We start from the raw sequence: 18,945 nt of genomic DNA, 5'->3' as shown, positions 1-18,945 counted from the left end.
TAAATGAAAAAACAGAAGTCAGTTTTTAGGAGCGACCCTTTTTCCCTTTTTTTTTCTGGTTCCCTTTTTAATTGTAGTCGGATTCTAATTAAAATTTGGTCATAAATAGATGCCCAAAAAGAAAAGGCCAGATAAAAACTCATAAAGCACACTTCTTTATTTAGAAAACTAAATTATGTTGTTTCTAAAAACTCATAAAGTTTAAAAGATTCATTATCTTCTGAGTTATGAGGTGAAAAAAAATACCTGGTTGCTCTTAATTAGATTTTCAATATATTTTTTGATTTTATTTTACTGTTTATTGAACACATAATTTATAAAGTTATAATTTTCAAACATTTTTTTTCCTTTGTAAAACACCAATAAAAAATTTAATTTATATTGCCGACCCAACACTTATAGTTGCATGGGCCCTACAAAATATGAACCTATAAGTTATAACGTACAATCGAACCTTAATTCTTAAATTATTAAATCTAATAGTTAAGATTTAGAATTTTTATTTTATTTTTTTAACAAATAAAATGAGAATATATTATCATCAGTAAATTAGAGAAAAATCCCTAATGGTAATCATAACTTTGCATGCAATCCCCATGCCTAAAAAACTTTTATAAAATATTGATAAAATAATTTTTTAATATATTTATTTATTTATTATTTAAAAAACACTATAGTTAAAAAAAAATACCTTTTATAATTTTGCCCATTAAATTATAACCTTAACCTTAAAATCATATTCACATCGGGAAATCATCACATAGGTAAGCACAAATCGACCAATAGTAGATTGAGCTGATTCATAGTGAGGCGGCCATTTGATAAGATGGTGCGGGTTGATTCATTGTCTCGACAAATTAAAAAATCTCTAACTCAATCTAAGTTAGATTACAGATTAGATAGATTTAGAATTTTAAATTTAAATTTGGATTATAGATTAGACGAATCAAATTCATGAATTTAATGAATTATTCACTTTAATTTTAAATTTGGAGATTTGTTTTATCTATCTATGAGTCAATTAAGTCCACCACATACCAACTTGTACGGGTCACGAGTACGGGTCGGTCCTCTTATATTTATTTTTAAATAGATTAATAAAATTTTAATTTAATCTATTTAAATTATTTAACAGTGAACTAACTCGACCAGTTAAATTTAAATTGACGTTCTGATTATTGGGATCATTGGACTATTATATGGACCGTCATTTGTACATCTAGATTTTTATTAGGGTGGCCGATGCAAGAACTTGTGGCCCTGTGGGGAGCTGGTCAGCTGGATCGATAACTGAATTATGAAAAAAAAGCTAAGCAAATCACGAAATGATCGCGTTAGATAGCGGCCAAATGCAAAGCCACGTGTACTTTGAGCGGGCGCCGTCTATCGTACCGCAAGTCGTAAAGTAAGTCGCTCTCTATATATGTCTCAATGCGGCCAACCTAAGAATTTAATAATCTCCGCCTGTCTCCTGCTGCAGCGTATCTTGTCCATACGGAACGTGATCGCCATCCGATGCTGCGAGTTTCCAAGTCGGATGCGGCTCATATATAGGCTGGTTGAAGGATTGCGTGGTGCCACACGCTCGTCTCCTTCCCTCGTCTTCTTCACCTTCGCGTGATTGGATGGGCAAACCCTAGGCGCAGCGAGGAGAGGAGCTATTCCAATGTTTTCGCGATCGAGCGTGATCAAGCGCGTTTGCAAGTTTCTTTTGAAGAAGAAGCTCGGCGAGGTGATTTTGGGCGACATCGACCTCGATCAGCTCGATGTCCAGCTCAGCACCGGAACGATCCACCTCTCTGACCTAGCTCTCAACGTCGATTTCCTTAACCAAAAGGTGATCTTGTCGATGATTCTTGTCTCTGCTGCTCAGCGGCTTCCTCTTATTATTATTATTTTTTTCTGCTGGTTGCAATTGGGATGGAACATGAGGCTGTTTGTTTCTCCGTATATAGTTATTTTCCTGAGTTTATTACGTTATTGATAATTAAAGACTGAAATTTAATATTGGATCTATATAGATCGTTGATTTGGGCGATTGAGATTATCGCATAGTTCACAATTATTTTATTTTTATTTTTTTGGGATTGTCTGATTATCGTAGGATTGGCAAATGCTAGTCCATCTACTATACTAATTATAGTCTCAGGTTGTTGTACTTGTTGAGTCGTAATCCAAAGTGAGGCCATCATTTTAGTCCCCGATAGTATAAGACAGTGATGTTCTGGGTTGTGGGTTTCTCTACTCCAATTAAAACTTGAGGGTTATTCTACATATAAATCCTCTTCCTAAACATTGAATGCTTGTAGTTCAGATTCACTGACATAGTGATTGTTCGTGTAAAGTCTTTTGTTGGCTGATCAGCTGAAAAAAAGTTGGTAAGCTGATGGAATTGAACTCATAGGTTGAAAGTTCTGCGAATTTTTTAGAGAACCCTTGTGAAATTTTGTTCTCCTCCACTTGAAACAAATGATTTAATTGCTCTATGGTTGTTTTATGCAGTAACAATGGTGATATTGTCATATTGCTATGTAGAATCTGTCTTGGTAAGCAAGGAGTATTTAACTATTTCATCATTCTTCATTATTCATCTTAATGAAGCAATTTTTCTTTAGGAAACCCATCGTTTTTTTGTATATTTTTGAAAAAAAAATTTAAGGTGATTACTGCATCTACTTTCCGCCTTGCAGATCCTATTATCAGCCTTTTAATGTTTCTCATCTTTTTTCCCCTTTATTTTCAAATTAAATTGTTCTCTTTTCAGATTATTGGTGCACCCGTTGTGGTCAAAGAAGGATCTATAAAATCTTTATCTATTAAAATCCCTTGGAAGCTAAGAAATTGTGAGATAGAAATTGATGAAGTTGAGTTTGTGCTTGAACCATTTAAAGGGGGCAGTATTGCCCAATCTGATGTTGTTAGCTCAAAGTCTTATGATCATCAACAATTTGTGACTGCCAATCCTGACAAAATTGAGCGCGGGACCGCTCAGGACCACCATGGTTCAATCCCTCTAGATGTTCATGAAGGAGTCAAGACAATTGCCAAGGTTGTGAAGTGGTTCCTTACTAGCTTTCATGTCAGATTAAATGGGGTTATCATTGCATTTGATCCTCATTCGCAGCTGGATGGAGGAAGAGACAGAACCTATGAACTTCTAGTTCTTAGGATCAAAGAAACCGAGTTTGGTACTTGTGTTTCTGATGATTCTATGGCTAAGTTAACAAACTTTGTGAAGTTTCAAGAAGCTAATGTTGAGTTTCTTCAAATGGATGATGTAGAGGAGGGCCTTGAGCTTGATGGTGTTACAGGGAAAAGTCTAAATGAAAGGTTTGGTAGTCATGGTGCCACATCAGTTTTGACTGGAGCAAATGGTGGGTTCTCAGGGACATTAAACTTAAGCATTCCATGGAAGAATGGGTTTTTAGATACAAGTATGGTTGATGCAGATGTTTCCATAGATCCAATTAAATTAATGTTGCAGCCCAGCAGTATTAAATGGGTGATAGACACATGGTATTCTCTCAAGAACCTTAGAGCATCTGAACGTGCACACTATCCTAAAGCTGCAGATTCATTTAATTTCACTTCTAGAAGCCATCATCATGCAGCTATGACAAGTACAATCTATTTAGATGCTGATGCTGACACACTAATGGAGGCTAGTGAACCAAGTAGTTTTCTTTCTGCAATTGCTCCAGAGACAGTCCCTGATGCTTTGCTTATGAGGGCAAACTTTATTCATGATTGGGTTCCGCAGTATGTTCATCAAGATTATTCAAGTAATATGGTCCAAGACCTTGGTGTAAGGTTCGTGTCTTAATTTGTATGATTGCTGCATCATCTAACAACATAATATCTTCTATTTGAGTTGGCAACCCATCTCCTTAGGCATCACCTTAACAATGTGAGTTTCTCTAAATAGTAAAGTTGAAATACAATAATTGCTTTAAAATATGATTGGATCAACTGGTTCAACCTTTCAAATTGGGAACCAGTCAAATGTCTTGCCAGTTACTACAAAAACCTGATTTTGCACTTACCAATACTTTTGAGCAAAACTTTTAAAAACTTGTTGAACTGATTAAAATCAACCAGTTTGCTAATCAAATTAGGAAAGTTAATTGGCAGAAGAAAGAGTAATGAATGGAAAAGACATGCACTGTAGAGGAAATGTTATATCATAAAGCCTAAATGAGGAATCTCTGTAACTTAAATTGAGAAGGCTATGACAAGCATTGTCAATCAAACTTGATGCCAAACCTTAATCTTGACCTTGACCCTTTTAGCAATTTGGTTAGATGATCAGTCTTATTTCACTACTTTACATACATTAAACAATTGTTTTGTCACAGTGTCCATGGAGATCATCCACTGTTTAAAATCATGGTGCCTTTTCTTGCTTCATGAAATATACAACATCTTATTGCCATATCCTCTAATGCATTTGTTAACTTGAGAAAGTGAGTTCTTCTAATCTTCTTTGTTTTTAGCTTTAAGTTGAGCATAACTAGAAAAAAATTATGTAAGAGTCTGTTGATGGATACCCAATATGTTGCTTATATTTGTCATCAATTCATGTATCTTAGTGTAGCATTCATTTTTCACATAATTTGTTTCTGGGATATAAGTTTGTCTCATAGACTTGTACATGTGAATATACATACATTTAAACTTTCTCAATTTTTTCATTGGCGCTCTTACTTTCTTAGAACCTTCTTATTAGTTTCCATTTTTGCTTGTACTTTTGAATTCCGGAATTCATTGCCTAATGTGATGATTGCTCATGTCATGCATGATCTTTGGTTGTAATTGTCATTTTGAAATATCTGTAAGTTAATTATGGATATTTCCTGCAGCATCGATCAATTCTTTGAATGTTTTGATGAAATAAGGAAGACCGAAGTGTACTCAGGTACAGGAAGTATGTGGAACTGGACATATTCTGTTTTCAATGCAATATCTGTTGCATCTAATCTTGCTTCTGGGATGGGAGATGTTCCCAAAGGTGATTTCTGTTAGTCATTTGCAAATCTATTCTGATGATTTGTGTTTTTTCTAGTATTAATAAAGGTTTTTTCTTTACATTTATTACTTGACCCTTTCAGTATCCTTCCTTCTATTTAAGTAATTTCTTGTGAATGATTTACTGATTTTGATATATCTAGGAAATTTGGAGGTATTATTGTTAGTTTTATCATCATTCCAGATGTATTGAATCTAGAGTATTGGTTGTCTAAGATAAATGCATCTTAGGTAGGTTTCCCCGACACTAGATATGCTCATCCAGTTGGCTTTTCATTTGCAGTGTCTCAAAAACTAGCTCAAGGATAGAAATATAGATACCTAAAGGATCATGATGCACGGTAGATTTTCCCCTCCCTGACCATGATATTCAAACAAATTCCATGTTCGAACCTCACTTCTCCTATTTATTCCTTTAAACTATCCAACTACATCTCCTCTGTCTAGGTTTGTACTAGATGTAAAGTGAACTAGGATAATTAAATTGATCTATTAGTTCATTTATCTATTTATTTAGTTTTTGTGGCATCAAAGCATATTTATCAGTTTGGGACATTGCAAATACAGAAAGTATCCTAATTTGATGGTTTTTCTATCTTATTTTATAACATCCAAGTTGTATAATAACGGGTCAAATATCTATTGGTATCTCCTTTTATACAGAAAAACCTGTGAAGACTTGTTTACGGGCTGCTATTGCTGGTGTCTCTGTTATCGTTTTCCTCGGGGATGATTATCAGCATTATTCATGTGGCTCGCACAATATCCTTGAGCCATTACTAAATGAGTTAATTTCTGGGTGCGCGAGTTACCAATCAACATCAAATTTTGCTTTTACGAGTTCGAATGATGTTAATCCTGTTGTTAAAAAGATGCATCACATTAAAGTAAAGTGTCAGAATGTAGTTCTAGAATTGGAGGTACTATTTGATATGCTTTCCTTTGATCATTAGAAGATTCTGTTTTGCATCAATTTGTGTGGACTAACTTGATACATTTGACGAAGTGAACAGACTTATTCTCAAAACACCAAATTTGGTGCATCGGTTGAGCATATCATAGTTGATGCATACTATAATGCTTCAAGTTATGCAACAGAATTCCCCACAGGTGGTTATTGTAATGCCTCAAATGAACAAATGTTTCTAAGCCAATGTTTAAAGCAAAAAATCCAAGATGCCCTCCCTCCATTTCCTTTCCGCATATCAACTTGTGATTCAGATTTGACTGTGGAGGAATGCGCTTTGGACAGCTTGGATCAGGTTAGATTGTTGGAATCATTTGGTAATTGCAGCTGTAAGTTGAATGTCAACTCAAAGGACTCAAATGGATTGTTGATGGCTTCCACATCATTTGTAATCCACTTACCACCTTTCATTTTTTGGTTTCACTATAATCTAGTTGACACACTGCTGGATCTCTTTAAACAATTAAGTTGCTCAAAGGTAAGCAGCCTAACTGAAGATGTTCAACTATGTCAAAAGAATACAATCTCAACTTCTGAAGTTGCTGGGCATGGCATGTCTTCTGTTATAACCAGTGCATCTCCAAGAGTATTTCTTCAAGGAAATATAATTCTTCCACAGGCAAGGATAATAATATGTTTCCCATCCGAGTATTATGGAGATTTTAGCACTGGTAACCTTTTAGATAAACTCATTGTGCTTGAACATTTTACACATTTAAATACCCCTTCAAAGGTAAATCCAGCTAGGGATCAATCTTCCATGTCTTCCACTTCAATCCACTTGAGTACACAAAACCTTGATGTCTACTTGGTGAAATCTTCCAAGGAAAATGACTCAGATGGTGAAATTAGTACTCCAGATAGATTAGTTTTTTCTTCTTCGAAGATTATCTCTGTTTGTGGGATAAAAAAGGACTCGTGTTCTGGGGTTACCATGGTTTGGCAGCAGGGTCCTGTGACTGGTAGTTGGATGGTAGATCGTACTTGGAGCTTGGCTGCGTCACATGACCAAAACATTAATATAATTGGAAAAGGATCAGAGTTCTCTTCTGCAACTAATGTGGAAGGCCTTGAGGATATGCACAATAACATCCAAAATGAGTTGATTCTTAGTTCTGCATTTTTTTTGCACATTCAGTTTCATCGTGCATGGGTCAATCTTGAGAATCATGATTATAGGCTTCTCACTTGTTTGCTAAACAATGTCATTGATGGATGTTCAAAGGCAGCAATGGGGATGAATACCGATGCAGATAATGATATCAAGAGGAAAAATATGGCATCCAGTTCCTCTGATGTATTACAAACATCTGTTCTTGTGAAGTGTGATATTGTAGATGCTTGTATCAGATTAAATGAAACAATTGAAGTTAGTCACTTATTACAAAAGGAACTACAGGGATCATGGAACTGCTTTAAACTGAAAATGGACAAGTTTGAATTGCTTTCTGTCTCTAACATTGGTGGATATGCTGATGCAAATTTTTTATGGATCAACCACCGTGAAAGTGAACTATGGGGTTCCATCTCGAATAATAACAAAAGACCTTATAATGCTATGCAGGATGAAAAATCTTCTATTACACATGATCTACGTTTGATAACCTGTACGAATTCTGCAATTAGACGGGGTAATGGTGAAGGTGCTAATGCATTGACTTTTGGTCCTTCTGGCAGTGCTATAACAAATATATGGAATCCACTATTACAACAAAGCTATACGTCAATAGTTGTTCGATGTGGGACAATTATTGGACCTGGTGGTCGGTTAGATTGGATTAGTTCTTTATGGTCATATTTCAGTTCATCTGATGGTGAGAAAGAGAACAAAGATGCCGATGGAACAGAAAACAAAGTCTTTTTTTTTCTTGATTTGGTAGATGTGGCTTTGGGTTATGAACCTTACAATGCACTCTTTACTTTTAGCGCCGGAGATTCTCTTGAACCTTGCACAGAAAAAAGCAATGCACTAACAGCATGCCTTTTGGCTGCATCATCCTTCAGCCTTTCTAAGCATATTAATCCAGATTTAACCTCCAATTACAATATTCATTTAAAAGATGCAGGCTTTCTTATTTGTGAATCAACTGGATCTGCGTTGGATGTTGATGGTTATTCCGTAGGCTTTCTTCAAAGGGCTAGATATTCAAAAGTTGCTCATGCTTCTCTCATGCAGGCTATATTAAGAATTAAAGGGATTTCCTGGGAACTAGAGTTTGCAGAATCACATGTCAATTTAGAATCTTGTCAAGATACTACATCTGCCTTTATCCATTTGATTGCGCAGCTTCAGCAGCTTTATGCACCTGATATTGAAGACACATTAATGCACTTGCAGTCTAGATGGAATACTACTCATCAGGAAGCTAATGATGAAAATAAAAGTGGCATGAATGATGTCTCAAGCAATTCTTTATGTTCATCTACTAGTGAAGCACATCAAACTTCAGGACTCTTGGATGACATCATTGATAATGCTTTAGAATGCAATCCAACATCTGATCTTCGCTGCACATCTGCTCATGGTTTGCTTGATAAGTTCAAGCTAAATGTTAAAGCCTCAGCAGCTGCTGCTGACAAACCTATCATGCCTCAGCTAATCGAGAGCTACTGTGTATCTGACATGTTTCCATCATCTCCAACATGCATCGCTAATCATTATCCAACTGAAAGTGGCAAATGCACAATGGATATATCAACTCATAGGGACGTTGAATATGGACAAGGTGGATGGTATACTGCTGAGGGATTGATGATAGTTGAAGATCATATTTCAACAAGTAGTAATCAGCCAGATGGAAATTATCTGCCACAAGGAGAATTTGGATTGGAAATTCGCTGTACCGCTGACTGTGGTCTTCCTAAGGGGAGAGTAATTCTTAAAAATATGGAAGCAAGATGGCGAATATATGGTGGATTTGACTGGGCTAGATCAAAGGGAGTTCTCACATACACTGCAACTCCGAATGGAAGAGATAAGAACACTGTGCTGGAGCTCAGTTTAGTAGGGCTTTCTCTTCAATATGACATATATCCTGAAGAGGAAACTAATGTGTCGAAGCTTTCCCTTTCTATCCAAGATTTTTATCTTTATGATAGAAGCAGCAATGCACCTTGGAAGATGGTAGGAATTTGTCTTTGGGTTTCTGAAGTATATTGACTGAATTAGCCCTTCATACTAGAAAATATTAATGTAAAATATTGACTATATTCTGAAGTATATTCTACTTTAATGTTTAAGGTATTAGGAAACTATCATTCGAAAGATCATCCAAGAGAGTCGTATGCTAAAGCATTCAAGTTGGATTTGGAAACTGTAAGGCCCAATCCAATAACACCTCTAGAGGACTACAGGTTCTTTCTTTGACTTTGTAAGATTGTTTCAGTTTTAAAGTTAGATTCTGTGGCAGTTTAAGTCCTTAATTATACTAGCATTTCTGTCTACTATTATTAATTGTGCGCTGAAATTGCTTCAGAAAGTTATAGATATAATCTTGACAAGGAGTGGAGGATATGTACTGTTCATGCCAAATTATAGATATTGTTTTCTGTTGAAGTCATATTCATAGTTACTTATCCATACATGTACCTACATATGTTCTGATAAAAAAGATGGATAAACAAATAAATCTTGTGAAGTATTTATGTTCAGTAAGCAGTAACAACCTAATAATTTCCTGCAGATTCATTTATATATCCATGCTAGTAGAATTTCAGTGTCCATGTTTTGAGTGCTTTACAGGTTACATCTTGAGCTTCTGCCTCTTCGGTTGCATCTAGATCAAACTCAGCTTAATTTTGTCACCACTTTCTTTGGGATGGATTCATTTGATGACCCTTCTGCTGTTTCATTTAATAATTTGGACGGGTCTGATATGCCAGCAACAATTATCAGCAGATTTGGAAGTCAAACAATGGCTGAAGAGGCTCTACTTCCCTTTTTTCAGGCTAGTTTTTCAAACCATTTCCCCTCCATTGGCAATTCATCTATAACTTATTAAGAAATACCTTTCAGCCAATACATTCCTCTGTTTTTATTGTATACTTCCATCAAAGTTTAAAATTTCGACCCGTGCCGAAGTTTCGATCCCAGACCGGAACGATACGGTTTTGGTATCATATTGTGCCATGTCGATATAGTTTTGGTATTTTTGTATTTATATATAGTAATTATTAGATACTTATATTTATTGTGTATAATTAAAAAATAAGTTATATATTGATTTTATATAAGTTCTCCATTATTAAACAATTTAATATTATTATAAAAAATAATTAAATATAGTTTTCTTTAAAAAAAATAATTGATGTAAAAATAACTCGAATTAAAATTGATACATCATAATATTATAATATATTACTTTATAAAAAGAAGTGACGTGAATCAAATGGAAACAATGGTTCTTGTAATGTTTTACTTAGATAACCTTTATTGTTCTCCAATGTCCAGATTAAATAATCATAATTATATAAATTAATGCAAAATACTATTTTATATATAATAATCATATAAAATAACTTTTTATTTATTTAATTAATTAATAATTTAAATAATATATATTTAAAATAGTAAAAAAATATAAAATAATTAAAATATATATATAAGAATATAAATTTGATCTATTATAATTTTTATAAAATTTTTAAAATAGTAAAAACAATTTCAGAATATTATTTAATAAAATTTATTATTTTTAAAAAAAATTTAAATATATATTTTGATATTTTATTGGGATAATTTAATTAGGGTTTATGAAAACCTCTTTAAAATATCACATTTAAAATATCACAATTAAGTGGGAGTGGAAATTGTTTGATTTATTTAAATGGTAATATTAATTTTGCACATTCAATCCCATGCTCGACGCCAACACCCGCGACTTGCCCGCAACGTCTCTGACTCTCCGCGGACGCTTCTGACTGCACCGGAGGCATCCCGCGACACTTCCGGCGGCGCCGGAAGCGTCCTGTGATGCTTTTGGCGCCACCAGAAACGTCACGTTGCGACACCTCCGACGCCCGCGACGCTTCTGGCGGCACTGGAAGCGTCTGACAACGTTACCCATGCTGTTGCGCGACGACGAGTGCGCGGATGCGACAAGATCTTCACTATTTTGGTGCCAGTTTCGGTGTGCGGGCAGAACGGTAGGTTTCACCCGGCACGGAACGAAATTTTGAACTATGACTTCCATTTTAATTCACATTCATAGCTACATTATCTATTCATCATTTAATATATGAGCTCATTAGTTTAACCACATCTATGTGAATGATTGATCCTAATTCGGGAGGAAAAACTAGTAATAAACACAAAACAGTGAAGGCTATTGGGCAGTCAGAAAGGTTATTGTGAATTGAGAGGAACACAGTAATCTCAACGATCTGAAAGTTACCTTCAACTAGAAACTAATTTGAATACAATTAGGGATCCAACAACGCCCTATAACATTAATGTTAAGTAAAAGCACATAAAAATATAAAAATTCTAGTGTTATTGAATAATCTATACTAAACATGTGATTTTTTTTTATTTATAACCTATTTCTGTTATTTCTTAATTTTATATTAGTAAATCTAACATCATGTGTACATTGCATTATTAATAACTCTAGGAAATGACATATGATGGAATTCTTTTGAAGATTTTAGAATATCTGTTGTAATGTCATTTGTGGAATAAGTTTATTATTTATGTATATTTAATTTTTCATATTAATTTCAACGATCCTACTGATCCAATGTAATTAAATGTTTGAATTCTTGCACATTCTAATCCAGATCCCTAATTTTGACAACTATATAAGTCCGATAATGATAATTCTAACACGAATGAGCATCAGGTAACCATTCAAATGTGAAGCATATATTTGCTTTTGTCAGTATGAGATTACATGAGAAATAAAGGAAAAAAAGATCCACCCATTTTTTCTTTATTGTAGAAGTGCTACCTTTGACTATGATATCTGGTCATGTACCTCATGGTATCATTAAAATGCTTTATTGCTAGCCACAAGGCTGAGATGCCCTGTGATTTATCATTTTATGCCATGATTGAATGGGTTTTGGAAGCTAGCAATCTGATTATTTACATGATATTTTGGCCAATAGGTTGTCAAAGATACATATTTGCTTTGATTCAATCTGTTTATGATTTGATTTGTTAAATCGTACGTAGAATTTGGATAAAACTTATAGATCAGTGTTGGATAATCCAGAATTTCATATTTTCTGATCTCAACTAATAATTACTTGAATTCCTACAGCAAGCAGTTGCAAGAAAGAGTATACTTCTATATACAATAAGAACAGTTCTTTACTATAGCTATCTTTTCTTCTGCCGGTAGGTTCATTTAGACTAGCAGTTGTCTATGAACTAACAGTTTGCTTCTGATCCTCAAACTGCTTTAGCATTTTTCTTTTTCACATGCTCTACCCTTGGGAATTGTGATAGCAAAGTGCAATTATGTGCAATGACATGCTCGAGTAGTATTCTATATAAATAATAAGAGTAGTTCTTTACTGCATGGCTATCTGTCTAGTGTCAGTGGGTTCAGTAACACTAACAAGCTAACAGTTTGCTGTCTGATGCTTAAACTGCTTGAATAGTATATTTTTCTCTTGCTCCTATTGTTGGGAATTGTGATGTCAAAATACAATTGATATGCTATGGTATACTTGAGGATGGTGACATTGTGCATCATGTCTGATTCTTTTCTATTATCTCTTGTAGAAATGTGTCATTAAGCCCCTGGTTGTACGTGTTAACTATATCCCCTGTCACTTTGATCTAGCGGCATTAAGAAGAGGAAACTATGCTGAACTTCTCAATTTAGTTCCGTGGAAGGTATCTTGTTAATTTATAAATTACTATTTTTCATTGTTTACGCTATGAGGACTTAAAAGGAATGTATAACTAACCCAATTTCCTTTCGAAAAATATTGCTAAGTGACAGTTATGAACTTATTTGACCTCCTATTCACTTCTTTCTAGAAGATCATTTTTAAGGATTTGAACTTGTAATTTGAGATAGCTTGTGCAATAAAAGCAAGTATTGTCTATTCAAGAACTCCTTGTCCAACACTTAATTAATTCCATGTCTTCTTTTTTGGCTTTTCAGATACTGAATGATAAAGATCTTTCTGCATAATTATGCTAGGAAAAATTGAAATAAAAAGAATACAGACTTTGTCTCTATGGTATCAATCTTTTCAGCTTTATTTGCAGGGAATTGATTTGCAGCTTAAAAACGTTTGTGCCCATGGGGTTTATGGGTGGAAGAATGTTTGTGAGACTGTCATTGGGGAGTGGTTGGAAGATATTGCTCATAATCAGGTTCTTTTTCTTTTTACCAACTCTGCTATAGAACAATTATGCTTCTAATGTATTAGATATTCATGCTAATTAGAATGATTTTTTAGGTTCGTGAGTTGTTGAAAGGGCTTCCACCGATTAAGTCGCTGTTTGCTGTCAGTTCTGGCACTAAAAAGTTGGTTTCTTTGCCAGTAAAAAGCTATAAAAAAGATAAAAAATTGTTGAAGGGAATGCAGAGAGGTAAGCATTTGTCTTTTGTTTTCTTTGTGGAGATGGCTGTCCTCTTCTCATGATATGCTTCTTCAATCCAAGATTCATCTCCTCTTGTCATGCAGGTTACAAAAATATTAATGTGCTAAATGATCCACATTGTTTTACAGGTGCAATGGCCTTTGTGAAGAGCGTATCAATTGAAGCTGTTGGATTGGGGGTCCATTTGGCAGCTGGAGCCCATGATATCTTGCTTCAGACTGAATACATCCTTACAAGTGTCCCTGCATACCGACCATTGTCGGACATAAAGAGAAATAAAGCGAGCATAAGATCTGATCAGCCAGAAAATGTACAGGAAGCTATCCAGCAGGTATGCTCATTCTTTGATTCAGGCATAATGAGGTTCATTAATGACAACTGAGTTGATCTTTACAAAGTCAAAAACACATTCGTATCTACTCTGATGCCCCATGTAACACGCTCCTACTGAGTAATAACAACGAACAAGCACACTGTGCTTTAACAGTCTGCCTACTGGACATCTTTTCAAGTAATATTGAATGCAGTTAATTGGAAAACTTGTTTTACAATGATAAAGGCTGGACTAGCTGCAATGACCCGAAGTTAAAAAAGATAATCCCATATCCTCTTCTTCTCAGCACGTTAGAAGTATTTTTGGCACACACTAATTCTCTTACTGCTAGACATGATCTCTGAAGTAAATACTGAATGCACTTATCTGGAAATTTCTAACAGTAAAAGCTATAAATACATCAAGGATGACCTTTTGATGTTCAACTACAACTAAGACCCTGCTATCTGCAATACTTGAAGTAATGATACCGAACTTTTGCCAATCATAGCACACTCCATTTTTGTCCATCGAGGAGGGAATGGCTAAAGGATATTACCAAGAACTATTTATCCCCATATCAATGACATCTTTCATTCTCATCTGCAGGCTTATGATAGTCTGAGTGATGGATTTAGTAGAACCACATCAGCATTACTGGGGACTCCTCTAAAAGCTTATCAGCGTGGTGATGGTGCAAGATCAGCTGTTGCAACAGCTATTCGAGGAGCTCCTGCTGCTGCTATAGCTCCTTTTTCTGCTTCTGCTCATGCTGTTCACTGCACACTGCTTGGTTTGAAAAATGGGTATTATTTTCTTGCATAAACTGTGTTGAACTAGTTTGTCCGCATAACAAATGGATATCTATCTGAATTTATGCAAAAGCTTCAAATGCTTTTCACTACCTGTCAAGAGACTGCTTAGAATCAATAACCACCATGCTTTTATCTGTGAACAAAAAACTTGAAGGTGTATGTTGAAACATATTAGAGAATTTTAAACATCACATAGTTCCAATTGGAGTGTCCGAACACACTGTTCTAGTTACTGAATAGTACCAATACTATGTTGGCACGAGTGAATGTCATTATGTTGCCTGTGCCATCACAGCCTTGGTAGTACAGATGCAGCCAAGACCTATGTTGGTCTGTACTGGCCAAAGCTAACTGAGATTCTCTTCCCAGACTTATCCTTTGATTCCCTCTTTCAATCATGGGAGGAGGTGAAACACTAAAAAGAGAGGGAAGGGAAAGAGAAGCATCAATGATCAGCACTGACTGAGACTGGAAGATTTGCTTCCATAATTTATCTTTCATTGTGTTTTCATTCATGGGAGGAGATGAAACACTAGTAGAGAGTGAAGGGGAAAAGGAGATGCACCAATTGGATTACCAATAGTAGAAAAGAGGAGCCATGCTAGAGAACAAAACCCTGTGATGTATCCATATTTTGTAAGTATATCTGTTTCAACTTCAATTGTGCAGGCAAAGTCCAACTCTGATATGGAAATACTGAGAAATAAATCCCAATACTAGTTTCCCTAGGAGCCTTTTTAATATAGACCTTCGAAAATTATGAAATTAAGAGCAATGGGATGCTACAAGAATTAATTTTCTCCTCTGAAGCATGACCCTTGTTAAAGTATTACAAGATATAATCATTGTTATATTTTTATAATTATTGCACACATATATTTGGGTCTAAGCAAGCTAAGTGGATGGAATTATAGAATTGTGTCAAAATGCACCATGTATCAGCACATGGTACCAAAATAACTTTTCATTCTAGTTGAAGACTAAAATTGTATCATGTAATGATAACCTTGCTTGTAAAATTAAACTTTCTTAAGCAATCAAATAGAAAGGGTATATGTGTACAATTAAATTTAAATAATCATATTGCTATCTGCAATATTGAAGAGGAGCCTTAGCGTAATAGTAGAGTTGTTACTGTGTGACCTAGAGGTCACGGGTTTGAATCTTGGAAACAACCTCTTTCAAAACAAAACCCCGTATTTGTTGGTGCAATATCCCTCAGGTCAAGGTTGACCTGGGTAACCAAGCTGAGTCTTGGTTTGGGTTTAGATGTTTGACAATAAGATATTGATTGAAGAAGAGTCAAGTAGGTCAAGGTTGACTGGATACTTGACTGGGAAGTCCTAACTGGGATGTTAGGCAAAATGAAAGTCCTGGTGAGTGAAGCCAGGCAGAAGAAAAGTCCTGGTGAGTGAAGCCAGGCAGAAGGAAGTCCTAGTGAGTAAAGCTAGGCAGATGGAAATCCTGGTGAGTGAAGCCAGGTGAAAGTCCTAGTGAGTGAAGCTAGGCAGATGGAAGTCCTAGTGAGTGAAGCTAGGCAGATGGAAATCCTGGTGAGTGAAGTCAGGTGAAAGTCTTAGTGAGTGAAGCTAGGCAGATGGAAATCCTGGTGAGTGAAGCCAGGTGAAAGTCCTAGTGAGTGAAGCTAGGCGGTGAGAAAACCTTAGTGAGTAAAGCCAGGTGAAAGTCCTGGTGAGTAAAGTCAGGCGTGTGAAAATCCAGATGAGTCTGCGGTGACCTGACACTTGGTGTTTGGAAGTCTAGGTCATGGAGGACCAGACACTTGGCACGAGATGGTAAGTTCAAGTGGGTCAAGGTTGACCGAACATTTGGCACGACTAGAAAAGTGCAAGTGGGTCAAAGGATTGATCGGACACTTGGTAACGAAGTCCTAGTAGGTCAAGGTTGACCATATACTAGGCATGAGCGAGTCCCAACAGGTCATGGTTGACCGGATGTTAGGTTTGGGACTCTAGACTTGAATTAGTCAAGTTAGAATTGATCAATCGATCAACCGATCAATTGAACCAGAGTCAAATCAATCAGTTGATCAATTGGGAGAGCTTTGCGAACAAGGGCAGCCCAATCGATCGGGGCTACGCCAATCATCAGCTGATCGATTGGAGGCCACTCGCGTGAAGCGCTGGATCGATCGGTGGATCGATCCAGCGCTTATATAGGCGCTGGATCGATCCGTGGATCGATCCAGCGCTTCAGAGGCGCTCTGGATCGATCCGTGGATCGATCCAAAGCCTCCCCGATCGATTGGGAACATTCGAATCGATCGGGATCCGACCGTTGGCGTCGTTTATAGCTGCAGGCGTTCGATGGCTGCGGAAGAACTTCACGAGATTCATCTCAGATCTTCACCAGCTCCTCCACAACTCTTCTCAAGCTCGAGATCGCCAGTTCTTGAAGGATCTTGGAGGCTCTTCCAAGTCAAGAGGCGGATCAAAGCAAGAAGAAGAAACTAGGGTTAGGGTTTGTGCACTCATTGTAAGCTTGTAAGCTTGTATTTCTTTACTACCCTTTCTTCTTCTTGTATTGAGTCTTGTAGGGCTTCTCCGCCCTTGGTAGTTACCATAAAGGAGAGTTTTATTAGTGGAGGGTGTGTGTGTAGGTGTGGATCCTTGGACTAGTCACCTCTTGTGAGGTGGATACCAAGTAAACCAACCTTGTTAGCGTTGTGTGATTTGTTTCTGTATTTTCCGCTGCGTATCTTTGAAGAAACAAGCAACGCCGAGCAACGAGCACGCGAAGAGCTATTCACCCCCCCCCCCCCTCTAGCTACTTTTCGGTCCTAACAGTATTGACAGGAGTTTTATGCACCGGACTACCCTTTTATCTACATATGGTCCAATTGTTTGAGATAATGGAAACAAATTAAACATTAAACTTAGTTTCACAATCAATAAATTTTGCGAATACTAATTTCATCTTATGAGGGCACTCACTTTTGTCCCCTTTTTTTTTTTTTTTTGAACCAAACTGGGCACCAACATACATGCTCGTGCTAATCAATCTTTCTTCTTCCAAAATTTTAATAGATGATTGGTTAATTTACAATTTAAACACATCATGATATTACTATGAATGTTCACCAAGCAATAGAAGTATTCAGTCTCTATGCTTGGAGCAATCAATTGCTATATAGATGTGACCAAGAGTTCTCATTTGTGGAAGGCCTGAATTTATTGGGCATGAAGATTCAAAAGTTGATCATCTCCTGACTTGGTAGTTTGACCCACTGCGTCATATTGATTTGGAAGTTAGTGATTACACTTCTTATTAGACGTAGTTGACCTGCTATGAGGTTTGTGTTCAATAACAAGTATCAGAATGTTTAAGTTATTGTAAAAAATAAGAGTTGTCGTGCTGAAGGATGCATTGAACTAAATTTCATAGATCTTTATGGCCAGATGCCAAGCAGTCCGTCTTGATATATAATGTGAATGATTATCTTTTTTCCCATTGCAGCATGGATCCTGAGCACAAGAAGGAGTCTATTGAGAAATACACGGGAACTTCTCAATCTTCCTCATGGAAGTGACTGCACATGCATTTCTTTACTCAGTAGATCTGTTGGGTAATTTACCGCAAACTTGTCTACACTTGGCTGAATACCCACAGATTACTAGTAAAAGAATCATTTTTGGTGCTGTTCTCATTGCCTGTGTAGAATGTAAATTGAAGGTAAGCATCCTGAAATTCGGATCCACCATTCTCTGATCTGACAATAAAACTCATACTTTGCTGATGCAGGTGTACAGCTCATCTAGGGAGATTCTTCATGCTCTGCAATAACATGGTAATCATTGTACAGCACTAGGTTAGTCCATGTCATTTTTGTCAACAAGATTGTAAATAGAACACTTGTACATAAACTTCTCCATTATTTATTTGCCACATTCTTTTCACTCTCTTAATAACTAGGTTTGATCATCAATATACCACAAACCTCATTGTTAGTGATTGTAAAATTTGCTTGTTAGTAATTCTTTCACAACCATTTATTATTCTGTTACCTCTGATTTTCCACCATGGCTGTTATCGCTTGAAGGGTTATTTACTTTTCCCCATATCAAATTTGACAACCAATTTTCTCAAACGTTTCCAGCATGGGTGCTATTCCTTGGACACTTGCCATACTGATCTATACAAGGGTAGTGTTATAGTGGTGGAAGCAACTATTACAGCCTTTGATTTTAGTACCTTGTGCTGAGAGTAACAAAAAATGGGTATTGATGCTTGATACATAATA

At 36.1% G+C, this 18,945-nt stretch overlaps 1 protein-coding gene across 1 annotated transcript; it reads left to right on the top strand.

Annotated features, from left to right (window-relative positions):
- Positions 1 to 1,469: 1,469 nt before the first annotated feature.
- Positions 1,470 to 18,693, top strand: LOC121971656 (autophagy-related protein 2-like). The gene is made up of 14 exons (XM_042523015.1): positions 1,470 to 1,837; positions 2,765 to 3,810; positions 4,860 to 5,008; positions 5,689 to 5,945; positions 6,039 to 9,116; positions 9,234 to 9,346; positions 9,735 to 9,939; positions 12,723 to 12,836; positions 13,218 to 13,325; positions 13,412 to 13,544; positions 13,685 to 13,887; positions 14,479 to 14,675; positions 18,162 to 18,377; positions 18,447 to 18,693. Exons 1-13 carry the CDS (start codon positions 1,667 to 1,669, stop codon positions 18,232 to 18,234), a joined length of 5,847 nt encoding a protein of 1,948 aa, XP_042378949.1. The 5' UTR covers positions 1,470 to 1,666; the 3' UTR covers positions 18,235 to 18,377; positions 18,447 to 18,693.
- The last annotated feature ends 252 nt before the right edge of the window (positions 18,694 to 18,945 follow it).

This window comes from Zingiber officinale, chromosome 4A (genome assembly GCF_018446385.1).
Source record: "Zingiber officinale cultivar Zhangliang chromosome 4A, Zo_v1.1, whole genome shotgun sequence".
In the NCBI taxonomy this organism is placed as follows: Eukaryota; Viridiplantae; Streptophyta; class Magnoliopsida; order Zingiberales; family Zingiberaceae; genus Zingiber; species Zingiber officinale.
The sequence above is the reverse complement of the archived record's forward strand: the minus strand, read 5'-3'. Positions and strand labels throughout refer to the sequence as shown.